This window comes from Anas platyrhynchos, chromosome 8 (genome assembly GCF_047663525.1).
Source record: "Anas platyrhynchos isolate ZD024472 breed Pekin duck chromosome 8, IASCAAS_PekinDuck_T2T, whole genome shotgun sequence".
Taxonomy (NCBI): domain Eukaryota; kingdom Metazoa; phylum Chordata; class Aves; order Anseriformes; family Anatidae; genus Anas; species Anas platyrhynchos.
The window spans coordinates 7,713,956-7,734,575 of record NC_092594.1 but is presented as its reverse complement, the minus strand read 5'-3'; the positions used below and the strand labels follow the sequence as shown (position 1 = coordinate 7,734,575).

At 35.5% G+C, this 20,620-nt stretch overlaps 1 protein-coding gene across 23 annotated transcripts in view; it reads left to right on the top strand.

Annotated features, from left to right (window-relative positions):
- Positions 1 to 19,968, top strand: part of ZNF644 (zinc finger protein 644) — an 86,883-nt gene extending 66,915 nt beyond the window's left edge. For 11 of the 23 annotated variants that reach the window (XM_072042122.1, XM_072042123.1, XM_072042125.1 and 8 more), the window contains 2 exons: positions 14,738 to 14,840; positions 15,312 to 19,968. In XM_072042122.1, coding sequence (XP_071898223.1) covers positions 14,738 to 14,840; positions 15,312 to 15,504 — 296 coding nt within the window. In that variant the 3' untranslated portion in view covers positions 15,505 to 19,968. The other 12 variants (XM_072042112.1, XM_072042113.1, XM_072042109.1 and 9 more) reach the window with 5 other exon arrangements.
- Positions 19,969 to 20,620: the final 652 nt, after the last annotated feature.

Here is a 20,620-nt window from a genome sequence, read left to right as displayed (position 1 = left end):
TTTTGATGTGTGATGTAAAAAAAATCAAAATGGTATCCTTTAATCAGCTTGTTTTCTCTCTTTAGGAAAAAAGGATGTTAAGCATGGTCTTCCTTGATTTCAATAAAGGACCATTGCAGGGAGCCATGGATATTTGTTGTGAGTTAATAACATTTTAATTCAAAAAGTCTAGGTAATGACTCCTTTTAGCACAACTCTAATTTGATTAACTCTAGATTCTTTGTCGTTTCCATCAGTAATCATATGTTCAAAATTGGGCTTGTTATGTGTTTTCTCAATTAATACCAAATTAAACACTCTACAAGCTTGTGTGTATCATCATGTCAGTTGTATACAAACAAATTGAAAAAAGTGATACCTTGAGATACGTAAAAATTAGTTTATTTCCTAGGTGCTAAATGGAAGTATGGTTTAAAAAAAAGTCACTGAAATAACTAGCAGATGTCTGGATAGCTTTTACTGCTAACTTGTTTTGCCTCTAGAAAGCAACTAAAGATAAACTCTGGGTTCATGTTACTGTGCATGTAGAATGCTCAGTTTTTGTTAATCACATTTTTTTCCCATCTTGCTTGTAGGTGTTTTGTATTTTTGTAGGTAATGTAGCATAGCAAAAAATGTATAGTTTTTGATTGCTTCATTTATAAATTTTAAACATGTCTTGAATATCTTAAACTTGTTAAAAATGCATGTTCTTATTCAAAACTTATTTTTTTCTGATTGCAGTGTGAAGAAGGCTGTTCCTGGAAAATATTGTAAATTAAAATTGACACTTTATTTCTGTGATTGCCTGATTCTTTTCTTTTCTTCTTTTTTTTTTGTTTCAGTCTAAATGTGCTTAATGGACAGACCAGCAACATGGATGACTTAGAGATAAATACTGAAGTCACTGGTGCTAAAGAAGAAGAAGAAATTCTGTGTGGTGATAATTTCATATCTGAGGAAGAAGGTGGCATTCCTAAATCACAAGAGAGTGACACGTCATTTCAGAAGAACAATACACTGACTCTGCCTGGGGAGCTATCAAGGGACTTATCTGAAAAAGCCTTAAGTGGAGGCCAGACTTCTCTATTTATACACACTGGTGCTCCTACTGTTTCTAGTGAAAACTTTATCTTGTCTAGAGGAACTGCTGTTAATGGACCAGTTTCACACTCCACCTCAACTAAGACTTCCATTATGAATAAAGGCAGTGTTTCATTAACCACTGGACAGCCTGTAGGTCATCATACAGATTCCTGCTCAACTTTGACAGTGGTTCAAGACCTTCAGCTGCCTGCAAAGAGTACAACACAAAAATCAAATCAGCACCAAGTTTTATTTTTGTTACCTGATGTAGCGCATGCTAAGAACGTGACTCATTCCATTAAAAATCTACCTACCTCTGCTTCAATTGGTTGTGATTCACAGAAATCAGTAGGTAATAGTGTAGATAGCACTTTAGTAGGCCAAGTAGAAGTTTGTGAGGATGATAAAAATTTACTGGTAAAAGATGATTGTGTTGATACATTAACAGGCATTTCCTCAGGTACAGGTGGTTTCAGATCGACATGTGATCCCAGCTGGGATCCACAGAAAGAGTTTATACAGTTTCTTATGACAAATGAAGAAACAATAGAGAAGTCTCCAATTCACTGTAAAGTAGGTTTAGAAAAAAAGAGAAAAAGAAAAATGGACGTTAGTAAAATAACACGCTATACTGAAGACTGTTTTGGTGATACAGGTTATATTCCTAGTAAATCAAAACTGCTAAGTGTTGACTTCTTAGAACAGAATGAAGAGCTACAAATGGTAGAACCACAACAATATTCATTGAATAAAGTAAAGCCTGAATCCACGGATGAAGAGCTGGAAGCTGTTGATGCTATCCAACAACTCATTTATAGTCCCACTGGTAGCTGTGCAGAAGATGCTTCTCCTGTTCACACTAGCACTTTTCTTTCCAATACTTTAAAAAATAAATGTGAACAGAATGATTCTGAATCACCATCTACTTTCAGTACCGATGAACCATCATTTTATCCCTGTACAAAGTGCAATGTGAATTTTAGGGAGAAAAAACATCTGCATAGGCATATGATGTACCATTTAGATGGGAACAGCCATTTCCGACATCTCAATGTCCCGCGGCCCTATGCATGTAGGGAATGTGGAAGGACATTTCGAGATCGTAATTCACTTCTTAAACATATGATAATTCACCAGGAAAGAAGGCAGAAACTGATGGAAGAAATCCGTGAGCTTAAAGAACTTCAGGATGAGGGTAGGAGTGCACGGTTACAGTGTCCCCAATGTGTATTTGGTACTAATTGTCCCAAAACATTTGTGCAGCATGCAAAGACCCATGAAAAAGATAAAAGATACTATTGCTGTGAGGAATGCAATTTCATGGCTGTGACAGAAAATGAACTTGAATGCCATCGAGGGATTGCTCATGGAGCAGTAGTCAAATGTTCCATTATTGGTAGTGACATGTCCCAGAGGAAATCACAGAAAAAGGCATCCATGAAAGATCCATATTTAGGATCCTCAAAGAAGTCAGCAACATACATGTGTAAGATGTGTCCATTTACAACTTCGGCTAGAAGCATTTTAAAAAAACACATGGAATACCTGCATCCAACATCTTGCATCGATCCCTTTCGTAGCCATCTTAGACTAGAAAAGAGGAAAGGCAGCATTATAGAAGAATCTTTAGATTTTGGTAGCAGGACAAAACAGTTGATGAAACAATCTTCTACATTTCCAAAGAACTCAGTTTTAAAACAGGATGTAAAAAGATCTTTTGGCTCTACTTCACAGTCCAGTAACTTCACCAAACTTCACAAGAGACCCTACAGGATACAGAAGGCCCGGAAAAGCGTTTCACAGTCATCTGTAAGTGTGTGCAATCTAAATTCTACAAACAAGACCTTTTTGATTAGAAATAGCATTGACCAGAAACCTAAATATTTTCATCAAGCAGCAAAGCAGAAAGCTAGTGTCAAAACAAGCAATAATTATTTATATAGACACAAATATGAAAACTACAGGATGATTAAAAAATCTAGTGACTCTTATCCTTTGCATTTAAAAAAGGAAGAGTCCAACTGTGTCAGTTCTTTATGTAGAAGTCCCCATAATAATTGTTTTGTCATGGATTCAAATAATCTTGATTGCAAAAGGGCAAAAGGCTATAAAGGTCATAGGCATGTAGCTGTAAAAAGAGTGGTTAAAGAATCCAAGAGGGAAGGCTCTGTTACAGGAAATGATTTGGATTGCTATCCAGATTTTCTGCATAAAATGACTGTTGTTGTTTTACAGAAACTTAACTCTGCTGAAAAAAAAGACAGCTATGAAACGGAGGATGAAAGTTCATGGGATAATGTTGAACTATGTGATTACACTACACACTCTGTGGAGGATGAATCTTACAGTGATATTAATCAGGAACATGTAAGCCTATTCCCTATATTCAAAGGTAAAATAGAAGATCATGAAGCTGTTGATAAATCTTCGCTTAGTTACGAGCAGAATGATGGCTTTTATTTTGAATATTATGAAGATGCTGAGGGTAGTAACTTCCTCCGTGAGCTGCATGATCCTCAGAATTTAGAAAATGTAGGATCAGCATTGCCAAAACATAATTCAGTTTTCCATTGGACTGATTTGTCGCTTGAAAAGAAGTCCTGCCCATACTGCCCAGCAACCTTTGAAACAGGTGTTGGATTGTCCAATCATGTCAGAGGGCATCTTCACAGAGCTGGATTGAGCTATGAAGCCCGTCATGTTGTTTCACCAGAACAGATAGCAACGAGTGACAAAATGCAACATTTTAAAAGAACTGGAACAGGAACTCCTGTTAAGCGTGTTAGAAAAGGTATGTGTTTCTTTTTTATTTAATTTGGGTGTAAATTAGAGGGGACAAAGATGCTAAGTTGAACAATAAACAAGACTTGCTTCATTTTGTTGTAAAGCCTGTTCTTATGATTTGCCGTAGTAATATTTAACAGTACATAATTGTCAAAATACATGAAAATTATTTTCTTTATAGCAATTGAGAAATCTGAAACTTCCTCTGAGCATACGTGTCAGCTCTGTGGAGGCTGGTTTGATACTAAAATTGGATTATCAAATCATGTGCGCGGACACCTGAAGAGGCTTGGCAAAACCAAGTGGGATGCTCACAAGTCTCCGATCTGTGTTCTGAATGAGATGATGCAAAACGAAGAGAAGTATGAAAAAATTCTAAAGGCTTTGAATAGTCGCCGCATTATTCCCAGACCGTTTGTTGCTCAGAAATTTGCATCAAATGATGACTTCTTATCTCAGAATGTTATACCTCTTGAAGCATACCATAATGGCCTAAAGACTGAAGATACATCTGTGTCTGCATCGGAGGAAGAAGGGCTGAGTTTCCTAAATGAATGTGATGAAACAAAAGCAGTACTACATGATGAAAAAAAAAATCAGTCACTTACACTGATAGAACTTCTGAAAAATAAAAGGTTAGGAGAAGAAAGGAATCCTGATATTTCTCCTCAAAAGATTCATAATCAAACTGCGAGAAAGAGGTTTGTTCAGAAATGTGTTCTTCCATTAAATGAAGACAGTCCATTGATGTATCAGCCACAAAAAATGGACTTGACTATGCAGTCAGGTAAGATGATGTTTCTCGCTGTCTTGACAACATTTCCAAAGAACACATTAATTCACAGAAAACATACAAGTACATAGTACTTTGTAGGGGGATTCTGTTCATTTGATTATTTCATTTCCAGAGGATGCTGACCATGAGAGGTAGCACAGCAAATTTTTCTTGCATGTTTTTTCTTAAGTGAATATTCAGCAGCACTGAGGGTTGTTGGTTTCTTTTGTTTGTTTGTTTGTTTTTTTTTGCATGGAATGTAGCTCCTTTTCTGCATATGTTTGAGTTTACCAATCCAAAGTGGGAACAAAATGAACCTCAGTAAGGAAGAAGACACATCCTAGACCATCAGTAAGTTGAGGTATTTGGCAGACTTAACAGTTCTGAAGTGTTTGGGCTTGGACCCTGTTTCTGGGCTTTAAAACTGCTGGTTTGCAAGCTGTTTCATTTAAATGTTCGAGACTTGTGCAAAGCGGCATTTGTTCAAACCGACAGAATTGTTAATGACATTTTAAGCACATAATATTTTAAGCTGATTAATATCTATTGACTAATTTTGATATCTTAGGCAAACAGACTCTTGCACCATAGATTAATTCTTGTTTGGTTTAAAATCGTGGCTGCTGGGGGAAACTCATGCTTGCTTAGGGCCTGTCTATCCTGAGTGAAGATGTGTGCTAGTTTAAGCTTTGTTGGAATGCAGCTGTAGTCAGCAGGGTTCTAATATGCAGCCCCTGACTGATATGGACAAAGATGTCCCCATCCGCTGAGAATTGTGCTAATGAAACAATTCTATAAATGACTTTCTAGACAATCTATACTAATGTGTTCATTTTTTTAGAATGTTTTTAATTGTCAGAGCTATTTCTAGTCTTGAGGAATTCGTGCAGGATCCTTTTTAATGTGTATGTAGAGCTTGCATTTATATATTTCTTATTTGGACAACACCTTATAATGCTGCAGGATTCTTTAAACTGAGGAGTAAGATCTTAGTTTTATACCCATGACTTTTTCAGTTCTTTTGGTTTTCTTGTTATTACTCAATATAGGTTAGTAAAACTGGCACTGCGTAGTACTTTTTCACATATACTCTTGTCTTCCTTTAAAGAAATAACAGCAACAAGTCCAGCGTGCTCAGAAGTTCTTTTAGGGGGCTATGAAAATGTGGCAATCAATTTCTTAACAAAGGTGGCTTTCTAAAATGACAGAGGCGGAACAGAATTACCTTTAATGTCTTCTGGATGTATATGGTTGTCCTTTAAGACAGGAGGTTGTTTAATAAAGGAAGTGTGTCTTTCACAGGCTTAATTATTTGAAAAACAATGCTAAAGGAGTAGCTTGCCAAATCTGACACTGTATTGCTTTCTGTTTAATATTTACTGCTGAATACTAGGTATAGAACCTGTTTGGTTGTGATGAACAACCAGGTAAAAACAAACATGCGCTTGCATAATACTAACAGCTATGAATGGGGACCTATAATTATCTGTGGCTGAGGTAATGGAATTTGACAACTAACAAATGCACTGTGCCAGTTGAGTTAATGAGAAAATATTTAACATCAAGTTGAAATACTTTAGTTTTTCTTAAAAAAGCAAATCTTTTTAATCCTGGTTTTAGAGTGAAAAAGTTGTTGTTTTTTTTTTTTGTTGTTGTTTTTGTTTTTTTTTTTTTTTTACCAACCAGATACTCTTCTTCTGTAACTTGCCTGAAAAAACAGCATGTCTTCTGTGGGCTGCTGGAGAATAGGATTCTTCCTTTCCTGTAAACTGAGGCTTTCCAGTTGGATAGATGTAGCTTCTTTTTTTTGTTGTTGTTATTTTAATGATTTATCAGCAGAGAACTGGAAACATTAGTTGACCAAAACACTGTATCTTGGGTAAAATAAATGGAGAAAATGATGGTAAAGTTGAGCAAGGGAGAAGTTATAATGGTTTCTTTGTCTGGTAAGTGAGGAGTTCAGTATTATTTCACTTTCACTGTTTTCCTGTGATAAGTAGCATGTTGCTTTGTTGATTATTTATTTAGCACAGAGATTTTAGCAAAAAACTTCAAATCATTAACTTTCATTATTGATTGCGCATCTAAAGTAATGAATAGAAAATGCACTGAACAAAATGTTTTGTTTAACAGCTGTTCAGTGATGTGTTTTACCACCTCTCTCTAAGCCTTCAGCAGCAGCCTAATTTAGCGTTGAGCCTTTTAGTCTTATGGGTTTTAATTACCACTTTGTCAACTATACTTTTAAAATTCTCTTTATTGGAAATGTTGCAAGCTCTGAAATTTCTGAACAGAATTGTGCTATTCAAATTGTAGGGTTGTATTTTGGGAATAGAGCTTCATAATGTGGAGATCTGTAGGAATTTCATATTAGGTATTAAATGCAGAGTAGCCTAGGGGGTTCAAGTTGCCTTCTTTCTGTTCAAATAACAAGGTTTGGCTTAAAGCACTACATGGAAAACTAATAATGGTTAACTTCAATCCTTCTAATATACTAAACAATTGCATCAATGCAGTGAATATATTTTAAACCATCTTTATTACAGAAAACTTTTTACAACGCTTTGAGAATTTCATTTTTTTGAAGAGAGAACTGGATTATAGTTTTCTTTTGAATGATAGGTATGCCTGTGAAGCTTAGAACGTGTGTGCATTGCAATACGACGTTTACAAGTGCTGTTAGCCTGTCCAACCACTTACGCGCTTATGCACGAAAGAAGAGTGCTGGACTTTTGACTGGGACAGGTATGTTTTGTTACAGATGTAAAAGCAAGTCTGTCTATGATACATTTTCTTCATCAGACTGGACAAAAGCATTTGTTAATTCCAAATAATTTTGAAGCTTCCGTTGGTTAAAAAAAATAAATAAAAAAATTACTTGCCCTAAAACTTCAGCAACTTTTAAACAAAGGTATGTTGCTGTTGTCCACTCTCATGTCTAATTTTCATTCTTACTCATTTTGGATCCAACACTTAAGGTATGTAAGCAAAACCAAGAGATGTTCATATAAATCCATTCTCCCACAATATCACAACTTCCAAACCAGCTAGTTGGGCATTTAACAAAGTGTTTATAAGTACCTCAAAAAATAAACAAAAAAAAGTAATTATATTACATATAATTACTAAGAGTACTGTAGCTAAAATAGGAGAAACAAATAGTTTTCCAGCTTGTGTATTTCTAACAACATAATATATGTAGCTGGTTTCATTTTTTGTTTGGCTCACAAACCAGTTATGGAGTGACTGACAATGGAGTGAGTGTAGTACATCATTTGGCACTACTATTAATGCTTTTTTATTAATACAATGCTTATATTGAAATTACATATTTTGACTTTTCCAGAGACCTTCAGTTTTCTTGGCTGTAGGCAAATTCCTGAGTTTACTTGGAGTATTGCTAAGATTAGTGGGACTTTTTATGGTCAGCAGCGAGTTCAGGAGCAGAGATGGAATATAGTTAGGAAAACTTAAAGATACAAAGTTTGAAATGGGCAACCATTAGTTTTCTGTGTCAACAAACACAGATTTACATAATGCTGGAAAAAATATATCATTACTTTTTTTTTTTTTATCTGTAGACATAATTCATTATGCTACATATAGTAACAAAAAGTAGTTTCAGGCTTTCTCTGCAGAAGCCTAAAAGAAATATTTAAATATATTTATGCATTGAGCCAGTCAATGCCTGATCTTGTTATGCTAAGTTAATGCTGTAACAAAGTAGATTTAGTAGAATGAAAACAGTAGATGCAATAACATCCATTTTGTTGGAGTATATGCTTTTAGTTAGTGATTCTGAAAGTTTTCATATTTACACAATAGAAAGACGATGATAGTGGACTTCATTTTACCACTGCTGTGATTTGATGCTTTGATTAGCCTTGTGGTAAGTTATTTTGCTTATATACCTACCAGTGAAATATTTTTCAGTAACCATATATATAAATTGCACATCAAAATTAACAATTATTAAATGGAGGGAGGCACTGTGGCAAAGAGGATAGTACACAGAGACTGGATCCTGGACAAGATCCTTGTACCTCAGCTTCTTTTTCGCTAAATAGGAAATGTGAATGTAGCTTGTAAAGGTGCTTTGAAGGTGTTTTGTTTTGTGTTGTGTGGTGTTTTTTTGTTTTGTTTTGTTAAGAAACATTCAGCTAGCCTAGTAGTAGCATACTCCTCAGAGCAGTTGATGCTTTCTTAAAAAGAACTTAAAAGTTCTGGGTGTTGTTTTATCATTGGACCTAGAAGTTTGTTTAAAATGAGGTTAGAAACGGAACTTAAAAAATAAAACCAACAAACATACTTTTGATCTCAGAAGCTAGACCTGAGCTAGATAAATAGCCTGTGCCATGCATATGAAGGCATTTTACTGAAATAGGTGACTTAAGGGGAGACCTGTCAGATCTGTAATATTATGCAACCAATATACATCTGTTCATTTAGTCATTACTGTTAAAACTTCTGTAACTTCACAAAGTTTGTAAATTTGACAGTTTGCTCCATGACTTTTCATTTGAGTAAGCTCAATGCATGTCTGATAGATCAGAAAATACACTTTTAGGCAGTGGTTTTATCTGATACTCCACTTTATAGTATTTTTTGTTTTTTTTAGGAGAACATCTTAAATGCAAGATTTCACTAGCATACACTACTTTTAAGTTTTGCTATGAGTGTTGTGCTTGGGGAGATCATGATATTTTTTTTTTAATTAAAAATGGTTGTAGTTGAGAGCAATTTAGAGCTGACTTCAGTTTGGAACCTCTACGGATACAGTGAGAATACACTTACACAGGTTACTTTTTCCTGTTTTCACAAAGCCTTTCTTAAATCTTCTAAAGCAAACAGAAGTACTGTAAAGGAATTGTGTTGGCTTAATGTTTATCTCTGTTTCTGGCTGTAATTTAAAAAATGTTTGTAAACATGAATGTTGCAGTTCTTTCATGATTTAATAATTGCTAGGGAAGCTGTTTAGGTGCTAGAGAAATACAGCAATCTATACGAGTCACCGAAGTAAGAGTTGTTCCAGGGCCACATTAGCATATGTGCTAGTCTTATACTCCAATTTTTCATTTTGTTTGCATGTTTTCAATATTGACTGTTATCATACTGCCTTTCTAGCAGATGCCCTGCTTCTTCAGAATCAGTATTTCGATTGTATTTAGTTGAATGTTAGCTTTTTTTTTTTCTGAATGCAACTTGACATTTTTAGTTACATAATAGAAATAGTTGCATAATAAACTTTAAGAATGAACTCAAAAAAAAAAAAAAGTGGAACCTTCTAGGCTGTTGGCTAAAAAGTTCAAGATTAGTGTTTGTTAGTAGTTTGTGCCTATCCAACATACAGCAAAAACCTGACTAGATTGATTTGTATGGTTACTGGCTTTTGTATTAGTGATTACATAATGGTCTTTGGATGTCTTGACTAGAACAATATTTTTTTGTTACAGTGTCCAATTTTGATCAATGTAATGGCTTAATCTCTTATTTTGAATAGATGCTAATTTCCTTTTATAACTGATTTGATGAGTAACCACCCATTTGTGTTTCTCAGAGCGTGTCAGGCTGACTTCTTTCTTATGATTATCTCTAGAGTATCAGACCTGTGCAAAATTTTCAAAAAGCATCTTGCCCTTCTTGGTGAAGTTCGTTATCCAGCTTCCTTCCTTTCTTTTCTTTCCAGACTTGTATTTCCTCCCTGAAGTCTCCTGATTCTGTCTCACACCTTGGCTTTTTACATCTTCTCTTTTACTCTTCTCACATACTAAATCGCTTCTTACTAGCTGTCATCTTCTGGGAATCATCACTCTCTTCTTCTTCAGTCTTTGTTTCTGTAGAAACAAACTTTTTTCCGAAGTTTGGGAGAGAACAATAATATACAGTGAAGGAGTCTGACCTTTGAGCCAGTAGTGTAACTGAAGCAGTGATTCCTGTGGCCACAACATTTCCAAGTATTCTAATATTGCATTGGCAAAATTGTAGCTTCAGGGAATCTTCTGGAGAAGCGTGTGCAACCATAGTGGGGATCTGAGATCTGCTGTCTTTGTATGTCTTCATTCTGTGCTGTTACAATTACACCTGATAAGCCCACACAGCAGGCTAATTCGGTAGCATCATATAAAGTCTTTCAGAGACCACATTACTGGAGTTAAAAAAATAAATATACAATACATACATATGTTTTTCTTAAAAACAGACTGTCTTTTAGTTGCATTTTACTCTTTGGTAATGATGAAACAAAACAGAAAGTGATTGAATTTGACAAATTAATGAAAAAATATGCAAGAAATATTTTTTACTTTTTAATTGGCTGTGTTTTCAAATGGTTAATTAGACCCATTTATGTATGCAATTATTCAACTTGTGTTAGCTTACATCCACTATGACAGAAGTAATTAAGCCTTAATAAGGACCTAAGTTCAGTCTACCTGAAATGAAAGGTGTTTTACTTCAAGGGATATTAAGAAGTGAAGAGTATAAGGTAGCGTAGATAAGGTTTGGTTTTGAAGCTCAGACAAAATGTCATGGGATGAAGGACTTCTGACTGTGACTTCAGTAATTCATATTTTTCTGGGCACGCTCAGTGTAGTCTCATATCTCCATCTGTTTCTAAGGTCTTGATAAGCTATCACAGATGCAGTAGTTTTTTATACACAGCCTTTTTTATGTAGCATGTTTTTCTAAACAGTGTGATTTCAAATTGAACACGAGTGCCTTTAGTTTACTCCAAAGTTTCATTATCTTCAGTTTTAAATGAGTTGTTTCTCGCTGCCAACGTTGTATCAGAATTTTGATGAAGCGGTATAACTTGTTGTTTGCAAAAAGCTTTTGGAAGCAGCAGGTGGACAAATGTGAAGGAAGGAGACCTGTAAAGAGAACTGGGCCTTTATGGAGAATGCAGGACGATAGTTCTGGGAGCTGTGTTAGTCACAAAGTAGGCAACAGGATAGGTAGTTCCTGCCTGTCTCTGGAAGTTTGCTGCAAGTGTGGTCTGAATATCCATGCATTTTGCAAGAGCATTTTGCAATTTGTCTTTGGTCTCTTCCTGAAAATGGTAAAAACTTTTTGTTGAGGTTATCTGTTGTTACACTAACGGCATAGGAAGAGTTTTGGTCAGAAGCTGGCTATGCTTTGTTATGGGTGATACAATGGTAAGCCTTATTTCATGCTTGCAAACATCTGTAAGCATTGTTTCAAAAGAGTGTATAACCAATTGAGACCATGTAACTTAATTTAAACTTGTTGTCTGGATGAACAAAAGTGGAATTAATGTGGCAGTCAAAAGATATGTATTACCAAAGACAATACAAATCTTTGATAACTGGTGTTGGAAATACAGTTTCAATAAACTTTACCCAGAGCTTATACTTTCTCCTCACCTTTCTGCTTCAGTGGAATAACTTCAAAATGTAGTTGTATTGCTTTGTGCTCCCTAAAACGTAAAGAAATATATTCACTAGGTCAAAAGACAAAGGGAACAAAAAATAACCCTTGCAGAACACAGGTTTGGTATTTTTTGTATTTATATTTTGTAACTGCTTCTTGCTGGGCAAATGTTCTGCTTCCAATCTTGTCTAAATCAGTGCATTCTTCAAGTAATCTGACTTTTTCTTGATGTCTCATGTTATTTTCTGCTCATTGTTTTTTGATTTCTCTATCTAGAGCATCTGTGGCAAATGGCTTAGAGAAGATGTCCGTAGTTTTTTTGCTTTGTTCTCGTATTGTTCTTGGGAAAAATGTACTTTTCAAGGAAGTAGAAACTACCTATGTTGGTATATTATGATAGTTTCTGTTTATCTGTGTTGCTGTCAATTTGATTACATAGTTGTTCAGAGTTTTTTTTTTTTCCTAGAAGGTTATACCAATCATAGAATCATAGAATATCCCAAGTTGGAAGGGACCTATAAGGATCATCAAGTCCAATTCCTGGCACCGCACAGGTCTACCCAAAATTTTTAGACCAATGTTTGAAACTATTCAGGATTCTGTTACAGAAAACTAAAAAAGGTCTAATAAGAAGACTCTCTGAAAATGCTTGGGATACGTGTGAGCAGCATCAAAATTCTCGATGGGAATGAATGTCTTAAATTTGCCAGTATGAAGGAAATGAGCTAGTTCTTGTTTCAAGTACTTGTGGGCTTCTCTAGAAGGCGTCTGCTGTCTACTGTTTGGTTTACTCATTTGTATCAACTGAAATCAGCTAACAGACATCAAGTGCAACTTGGATGTGTTTGCATTCAGATAAGACCATGACTTTGTTTCCTCCCTACCCCTGATGTTCTGCAAAATCAGAAGTAGCAAAGCTTTTGCTTAAGGAAGTGCTTTAAGTCTTCGCTCATACAAGTAGTTCTCTTCAGAGAACTGGTGTCTAGGTTTCAGTATTTTGTCTGCTTACATTTCTGGTGATGTTACTAGTGTTGCAGTATGTGAAATATTAATACTACTTTAGGTAATTCCTAAAGCTTTTAAAGATAGCTTTTTTCCTTCCAAATTGTATGAAGGTTATCATTTGGTGAGAGCATGAAAACGGTAAGAATGCCTTACCTGTTGAATTCTTCAGAAGTTATCTTGGCCATTTCTCTCTCAGTTACTGGCTTTATATTGAGACTGCTTTCCTTGGTACTGTCAGGAAAAAAACACTGTTGAGGATCATCTTCATAATGATGGCTTTATCTGGGATCTGAAGGAATTTTCTTTAGATTGGTGTCTGCTTTCTACTTGTTTGCAGTCTGGCTAGTTCTCTGGTTCCTTCAAGCCTCCAGAAATCATTCTAATTTTTCAAGGTACCGTAAGAATCTTGAATCTGCAGATGGAAGTGGAAAATGATCGCCATGTTTAGAAGTTCAAAGTTTGGCTACAGGGCTAAAGCCATGTTTGAGAGGTACTCATTAGGTGGAGATAAGAAAAATGAAGGATGCAATCAAGACATATTTATTCGAATCACCATGTTATGCCCCACAGATGATGTCTTATGCTTCAGGATGCTTAGTGGTTCTGTTACGTGAGCCAAAACTTAAACAAGTTTAAAAACTTTTGTATATTACTGTTAATATGTCTTAGTAGCAGAGCATATATATTTTTTTTGGTATCAATACCCCTTGTTACTGTCCTTCATGTTTCTGTGTAGTTTTAGCGTCAATGTCTTGTGTTTTGGAGTAGAGTGAGTGTGTCTAGATCCACTTCTCAGTTTGAGCAGTCCCAAACTTCTTGTCTTTCTTGATCTTTATCAGCTGTTTTCATCATAACAGTATTAATGCAGTTTAATCCCCTCATCCCCCAACTGGTAGCTTCCTAGAATCTCCAGGTTTTGGTTACAGATTCCTGATGCATCTGTTTATGGGAGGTATAGGCAGACCTTAATGCTAATTGAAACTGTTTTCTATGTGCTTCGTTCTTCCTGTTCATACAGGTTACTGTCAAATAATGTTTCAAACAGAGTGAATTTAAAGAATGGCCTTGACATCCCTGTTGATTGTTCTAATGCCATCTCCATCTGAAAAGGATCGATTAAAATAGTTTTCACAAGGTGCTTTAGAGTTCAGGGAGGAGTGAGGAGGAAGCTTCGTTTGAAATTCTTAGTATAGTATATAAAAAGACAAACTTTATTTTTCTATGTTGAAAACAAATGACAAGTGTTCTGTTCAAACTAGAAATTCTTGATTGTGTTACCTGAAAGCTACAACTTTGTGAAGGTGCAGCCTGGTTGAGCATGAATGGTCTTACGATGTTATTTGAATTACAAAACAAATTCCAGGATTTTGACAGTGTTTTATGAATGAAAAGATATTTCCAATGGTACTTTGTATCTGTGCAATTCCACAATAAGCTAGTAGGTGCCTGCTGGTACTAAGACAACAGTTTAATGCTGACTGTCAATTATCTAGTCTTTATAAGAGCAAGTGCAGTGTTTTTTTTCAAATATGTCAGATGTTTCACCAGTAATTTTTTTTTAGAGCACACAATAATTGTTTTGTAATTGTTATAATTAAATGTACAATAACAAGGAGGTAGATACCTTTTCACCACTTCTTTAGGGGATACATATTGAATATCTCTGTTTAACACTGACTGAAATATCACTTTCACATGTGGAAATTTCTCTCTTCTTAGCTTTAGACTGTAAGCAAAAGAAGTCAAGGTCAAGATCTGGAAGCAAGAAAAAAATGCTGCCATTACCTCATAGTGCTGATGAAGTTTACATACTCAGATGCAGGTACATAGGGTTATTTTAATGGAAATAAAATGTTTTGAAGAGCTTACTAACCTTAGTTATAGGAATATTTAGGATTGTCATGTAGTGTGTTTGTGATTAAATTGAATAAGGGGGGGAGGGAAAGTAGGTGATTATTTTCATTAATTCAGAAAAGGATTTGAATCAGTCATGCCTAGTTGTTAGATTGCCAACTCCTGTTTCTCTAGCTAAAATCATACTGGTCATGTTAAAGTAGTATTCTGTTCTTCAAAAGAAACCCTAAGAGGAACAGTTTATTATTGCTAGTGTTACGAATGTAAGAGTATAAGTTGTGTGAACCACGATGTTTTGTGTTCATGATTACTATAAGTGGACACAATTACTAGTTTTTGGCTAAAATATGTAGAAGCAGACTTCGAGAAAAATTAAGACTTCGTAATTTTTCAGTAATGCTAGATATATCTTGATGGAATAATTTTAATATTTGTGTAGGTTTTGTGGTCTGGTCTTTCGAGGACCTTTGTCTGTTCAAGAAGACTGGATAAAGCACTTGCAGCGACACATTGTCAACGCAAATCTTCCACGGACTGGAGCTGGCATGGTTGAAGTCACATCACTACTTAAAAAACCTGCTTCAATTACTGAAACTTCATTTTCTTTACTGATGGCAGAAGCAGCATCATAGAACAAGGAAACATTTTAAATTTGAATTGGATGTAAATTTGAAATACTTCGTCATTTTTTTAAATAAGTTGTTACACTAAATTATGTTTATAAATCCTAAAGACAAAAATAGAGGAAGTGGATTACAGTAACATCAAAATAAATTGAATACTTAACAGTTACAGTAAGTAGTCTTTATATTTTATATAGGGTGGAAGATGTGTTTTTAAGGTTTATTATGTTTTTGTCAGTTACTGTGTTCACTATCAATACAAAACCATTACGTGTATGGCAGCCATTTTTAAATCGTTGCACATGGGTACTTAAGACAGATTTTAATAAAAACAAAGAAACCATGTTCTCTGCAGTGTTACCCAAATCAAGGCTCTGTTTATTCCAAAAAGAATTACATAGTAAAATAAGATATTATTATATTTTGTTTGTATGTATGTAGTGTTTTGTATAATACCAAGAACTGCTAATACAATTTACTCAAATTAGGGCATTAAATACCATGTACTTCATAGTTCAAGAGACTGTTTCATTCAAATAGGGCAATTAGTACTCTTCTATCTAGGTGTGTAAGTGTTTTTTTTAAATCACATGAGGCTTTTTGTACTAAAAAGTGGAGGGAAACTTGTTTAAACAAATTTCTAAGATAAATATGTACATAATACTGGAAATTTGTGGTAAGGAAATATTCTTTACTTCAGTTGCATTTCTCACTGACAACAAAGTGGTGCATCCATGCTACCTCCTACTTGTCAACAAAGATGGTATTTACCCTTATGTTTTTGTATCATAGTAGATTCAATCCAACTTTCTTTATTACAAAGCATCTTGTTAACAAGTTTGTTTCTTTATGATGATTTACTTAAGGTCTGACATGCTTACAGAAGTTTCCTCTCTACTATTTTATTTAACACTGTAGAAATGTACTAGTAAGCATCGCTCACTACATGGTTAGAGTAGACTTTTCATTTATTATTCTGTTTAAAAGATTGATCATTTTAGAAAATTTGAACACAGATGGAAATGTTTCTACATATGAAGAGAATGTTTACAACTTAAATTTTAGAGCTTGTTTTGGATGTGATTATATGTATGAAAACTGTAACACTATGCTCATGCTAAGGACCTACTTACAGAATTACTGAAATAAATGTGCTGTGAGGATGGAAATACGGTGCAGGTGTCTTGGTCATGCTGAATTGTGTTTGTTCATTCAAGCTGTCTTCAGAAAACGATTTTTGTTTAAATCATAAGTCAGATTCCTCTACAAATCAATTTTGTATGCAAGTAACATTTCATTTTACTCATATAGGGTAACTAATACTGTAGTTAAGCCAAGGATATGCATTGATATTTTCTTTATATGTAAATAAAGTTAAAAGCAGTTAAAACAAGAGGAGTATTTTGGTAGAGTATATACATACCTCACTGCCAGTGAAATTGCTTTCCTATGGTATATCTCCTTACCAGAAAAAATCTCTAAATAAAAAGGTTTAAAGAAAATCTACATGTCTATAATGTGAAGCGTTTATTTGCTTTGTGTGAATTAAGTTTGTGAAACTGATTTGTCTTGACGAGATTAAAATACTCACATGATCTTAAGTAAAAATACATTTACTTGCAATAAAATGTTGTGTTCAGACATACTACATTTGGTTGGTGGAAAATATGAATAAATATCTGTCTTCCTGTGTGTGTGCAGTTAACACACAAGGCTTGTTAACATTCTGATAAAATAGATGAGAAAAATAAACAGTTGTGCAGGATGGCGTCCTGAGACAAGGGCATCCAGTATCTATTAAGGTTATCATTAAATTAGTACTGTCAGGTGTTTTACTGTGAAAGTTCCTGCAGGTAACATAAGCATTATTGTCCAAATGTATTCCTACTGTTGTTTAATCAGAAAGCACACATCAGTACATCTAAAGGCTGGGGATAAAATTACGTTTGAGGTTTTAGGAAAGATAACTAGAATGTTGAAGTGTATTGCAGATGAATTATGTGTATACAGTCTAAGTAAAAAAAAAATCTAAATTTGTGGATGATTGTGGACTTTTTTATAATATGCTGTGAAAGTTGGAAGATTTACAGCAACATGTTGTTAAAGCAGAGAATAGAGGGAAGTGATCAGATCATCTTGAAAGTTTATAGTGCTTTAATAGAGTGGTTGTTTACTCATCACCAAAAAAGGTGCCTGTGAGCACCATATTCTATGTCTGTTTAACATGAAAAAATCAATTAAGTGCAAATTATATCTAATGTTAAGAATGTTTATAAGGCAAAGCTATACCATGCAAAATTTAGCAGTAGCAAAAGAATTAAACAGTAGCAAAAGCAGTAGCAAAAGAATTAAACTAGGTTTATAATAGTAAACCTAGTTAATGTTATTTAATTATTTAAGCCCCAATAGTGAACTATTTTGTTGTAACACCAAAAATGTAAAGTTGTGCCTGAAAAGCAGGAAGCTCTGGTCCTGGCTAGTTTCTAAAAATGATGCTCTTAGGTTAGGAGCAGCTGTTTTCAGTGGCAGGTTGTCTGAATGTGATCATTGGAGCTGCCCAGGTAGTTAGCTGTGTGGATTTTGTTAATGCTCCTGCCCTGCTTGTGTCAGGACCTTGCCAATAGAGTTTGAAAGAGAATCTTTGTTACAGAGAAGTCCTAGAAGTCCTCTGATCATTAAATTAATTGCATATTTAGCTGATATGGACTGAATGATCTTAAAAAAAAAAAAAAAAAAAAAAAAAAAAAGCCACTTTAAGCCTTTTTTTTTTTTTTAGCTTCTAGACTTCAAGGGGGGCTATTTGTTTTCTTGGTTTCTATTGCTTGGAAATGCACATCTTTTGTTGTTAAGAGATAAACCCACCTTAACAGAATTAGGAAGGTTCTAATTAAGTGGGTAGAGGAGAGAGTTGATTAAGCCAGTCACTTTATTGTACAGATCTCGTGTTTTGAGATGTGTGTGGCACACATATACCTTGGAATCAATAACTGGGTCTTACTGTCTTGGTTTTACTGCTAGGCTATAGAGAGTCTATGGCAGTCTGTGCTAAAGAGCTGGACTTCTGTAATTGCACATATAAGCGTGAGTGTGCCTTTGTTCACCTTGGCTGTATTGCTTGAGACTAAAGGCTGCAGTGGTTTAGTGATTTTGTGGTTGTTCAGTTGGTTTTGGTTCCTTATCACAATCTTCCATGGTTCTGGAGTTGCACTTCTCTTCCAGTACCTAATATACCTTCTGGTAAAGCTCTTTCAAGTAACAGCCTCTGGAAAATTATGAAAATTTTCAGAATGCTTAAGCCAGGAAACTGTAAAAGTCCAATCCCACACTTCGTAAGATGACTGCCTGTATATTCTAATCCCAGTACCATTTCATTCGTTTAAAAGAGCTTTGTAGGACTTTGGAAATGTGATTTTGGAGTACCTGCCAAATGGTAGTGTGGCTAGGCTGTATGCATGGAAAACTGGATATGGAGGCAGGTGGATAGTAAAACATCACTACGCATTCAGTCCTGTTTGCTATGCGCGGCTTCATAAGGAGTGTGCGACTCCTTTTAGGTGGTCTGCACCCACAAGCTGAGGCAGTCCAGCTCTGCCTGCAGATGAAACTTACTTGTTTGGGGTTCACCTTACCCCTCAGTGGTGTCAGGGTTAAGCTGATGATTCTTCCTGATGGGAGAAAAAGCATAGAGAAGACAATAACACTACTTGGGAGTGAGAGCACCTAATGTGCAACAGACAGGGATTTTAACAGTTGGGATTTATGTCCTTGGCCAGACTTTTCATGTTTGAGCTATGTGCCTGCTTAAAGTCCTACCTTTTCAGTCATGCTCAGGAAAACCACCAAGGTCTCAGAGGTAAGTGCATCACAGGAAGAACGTGAATCATGAACTGAGGCTCAGAGGATGTGCATACATCTGAAGCTTGGAGATGTCAGCTTAATGAGACTGTTCCTACAAAGCTATTTTGAAATGAATGCTTTTTCTGGGCCCATTCTAGTTTATCCTGCATGTCAGTAAGACTTTAAAAGGGTTATTCATTCATTAAATCTACCCGATTTATAAAATCTGCAAGAAAAAAAAAATGGTGGAAAGTATGTGGAAAAATTATCAATGAATAACAAATACTTGTTTTTCACTAAATCAAAAGGGCTGTGAAAGGAGCCTCATCTCTTAAGTAATACCATTAACAAACTTTACTTTTTATCACAATGGTTAGTGTCCCAGATACTAAAACACCAGTTTCATATTTCAAAAGTCGGTTTATATAGTCTTGAATTTGTTTTGGTTTGTTTTTTAAAAAGCTTCTGTTTAGGTCAGAATTTATTTTAAAAGGTTGAGTTCAGATATTTCAATCTGCCATGCTTTGTAGGTGCTGTTGCCTGATATATGGGTAGCAATTTCAATGTAATGGAAAAAATTTGGCTGTAGTGCCAGGTCTGTAATATCTTGCAATAAAATGTTCCTTTTTAACAATGCAGGCTTCTTGGTGTTCTTCTCCTTGTCCTGAGGTGAGCCACACAGCATGCTTCAGCTAGATTGAGGGCTTTCACTCTTACCTGGATCTGCTTTGCTGGATGGGTCGAATGTCAAGGCTTAATGCTCATGGCCTTCTAAAAATGCAAACAGGTGAGGGAGGGAGAGAGGTGGTGTTTACATGCCAGGGTTGTAGGGAACATCACCAGAGCCAGGTGCCCAGGTCTGAAGCTGAATTTGTCATTTCATGAGTAACTATGGCTATCATCTGCAAAGAGCCCCCCTAGATCTTGTTTTGTATCCTCCAGTTTTGCTGATACCTTCTTTCCCAGGTTAAACCTGTTGCTGTATCCCTTACAGCATCAGTTTGCCTGGAGGTTTCTGGAGAGGCCTGGACCCAGCATACACTGAAACACCCTGTCAGCGCCTCTGGTGTGCCCCTGGGCCCTCTCCATTTCTCCTCAGCCTCAGCTGTACCATGGAAGGATTAATTGCCATACCATAACCATATGTATGTACACACCACACCAAAAATGTAGAAGTTGACCGCGTTTAGCCACCTTCCCCTCCCCCCTCCTTTTTTTAAAGAGCTGGAAAGTGGGTTTCAAGGATTGATAACCTAGCATTGCTTGTTCTCATCTCTAGGCGGGCAAT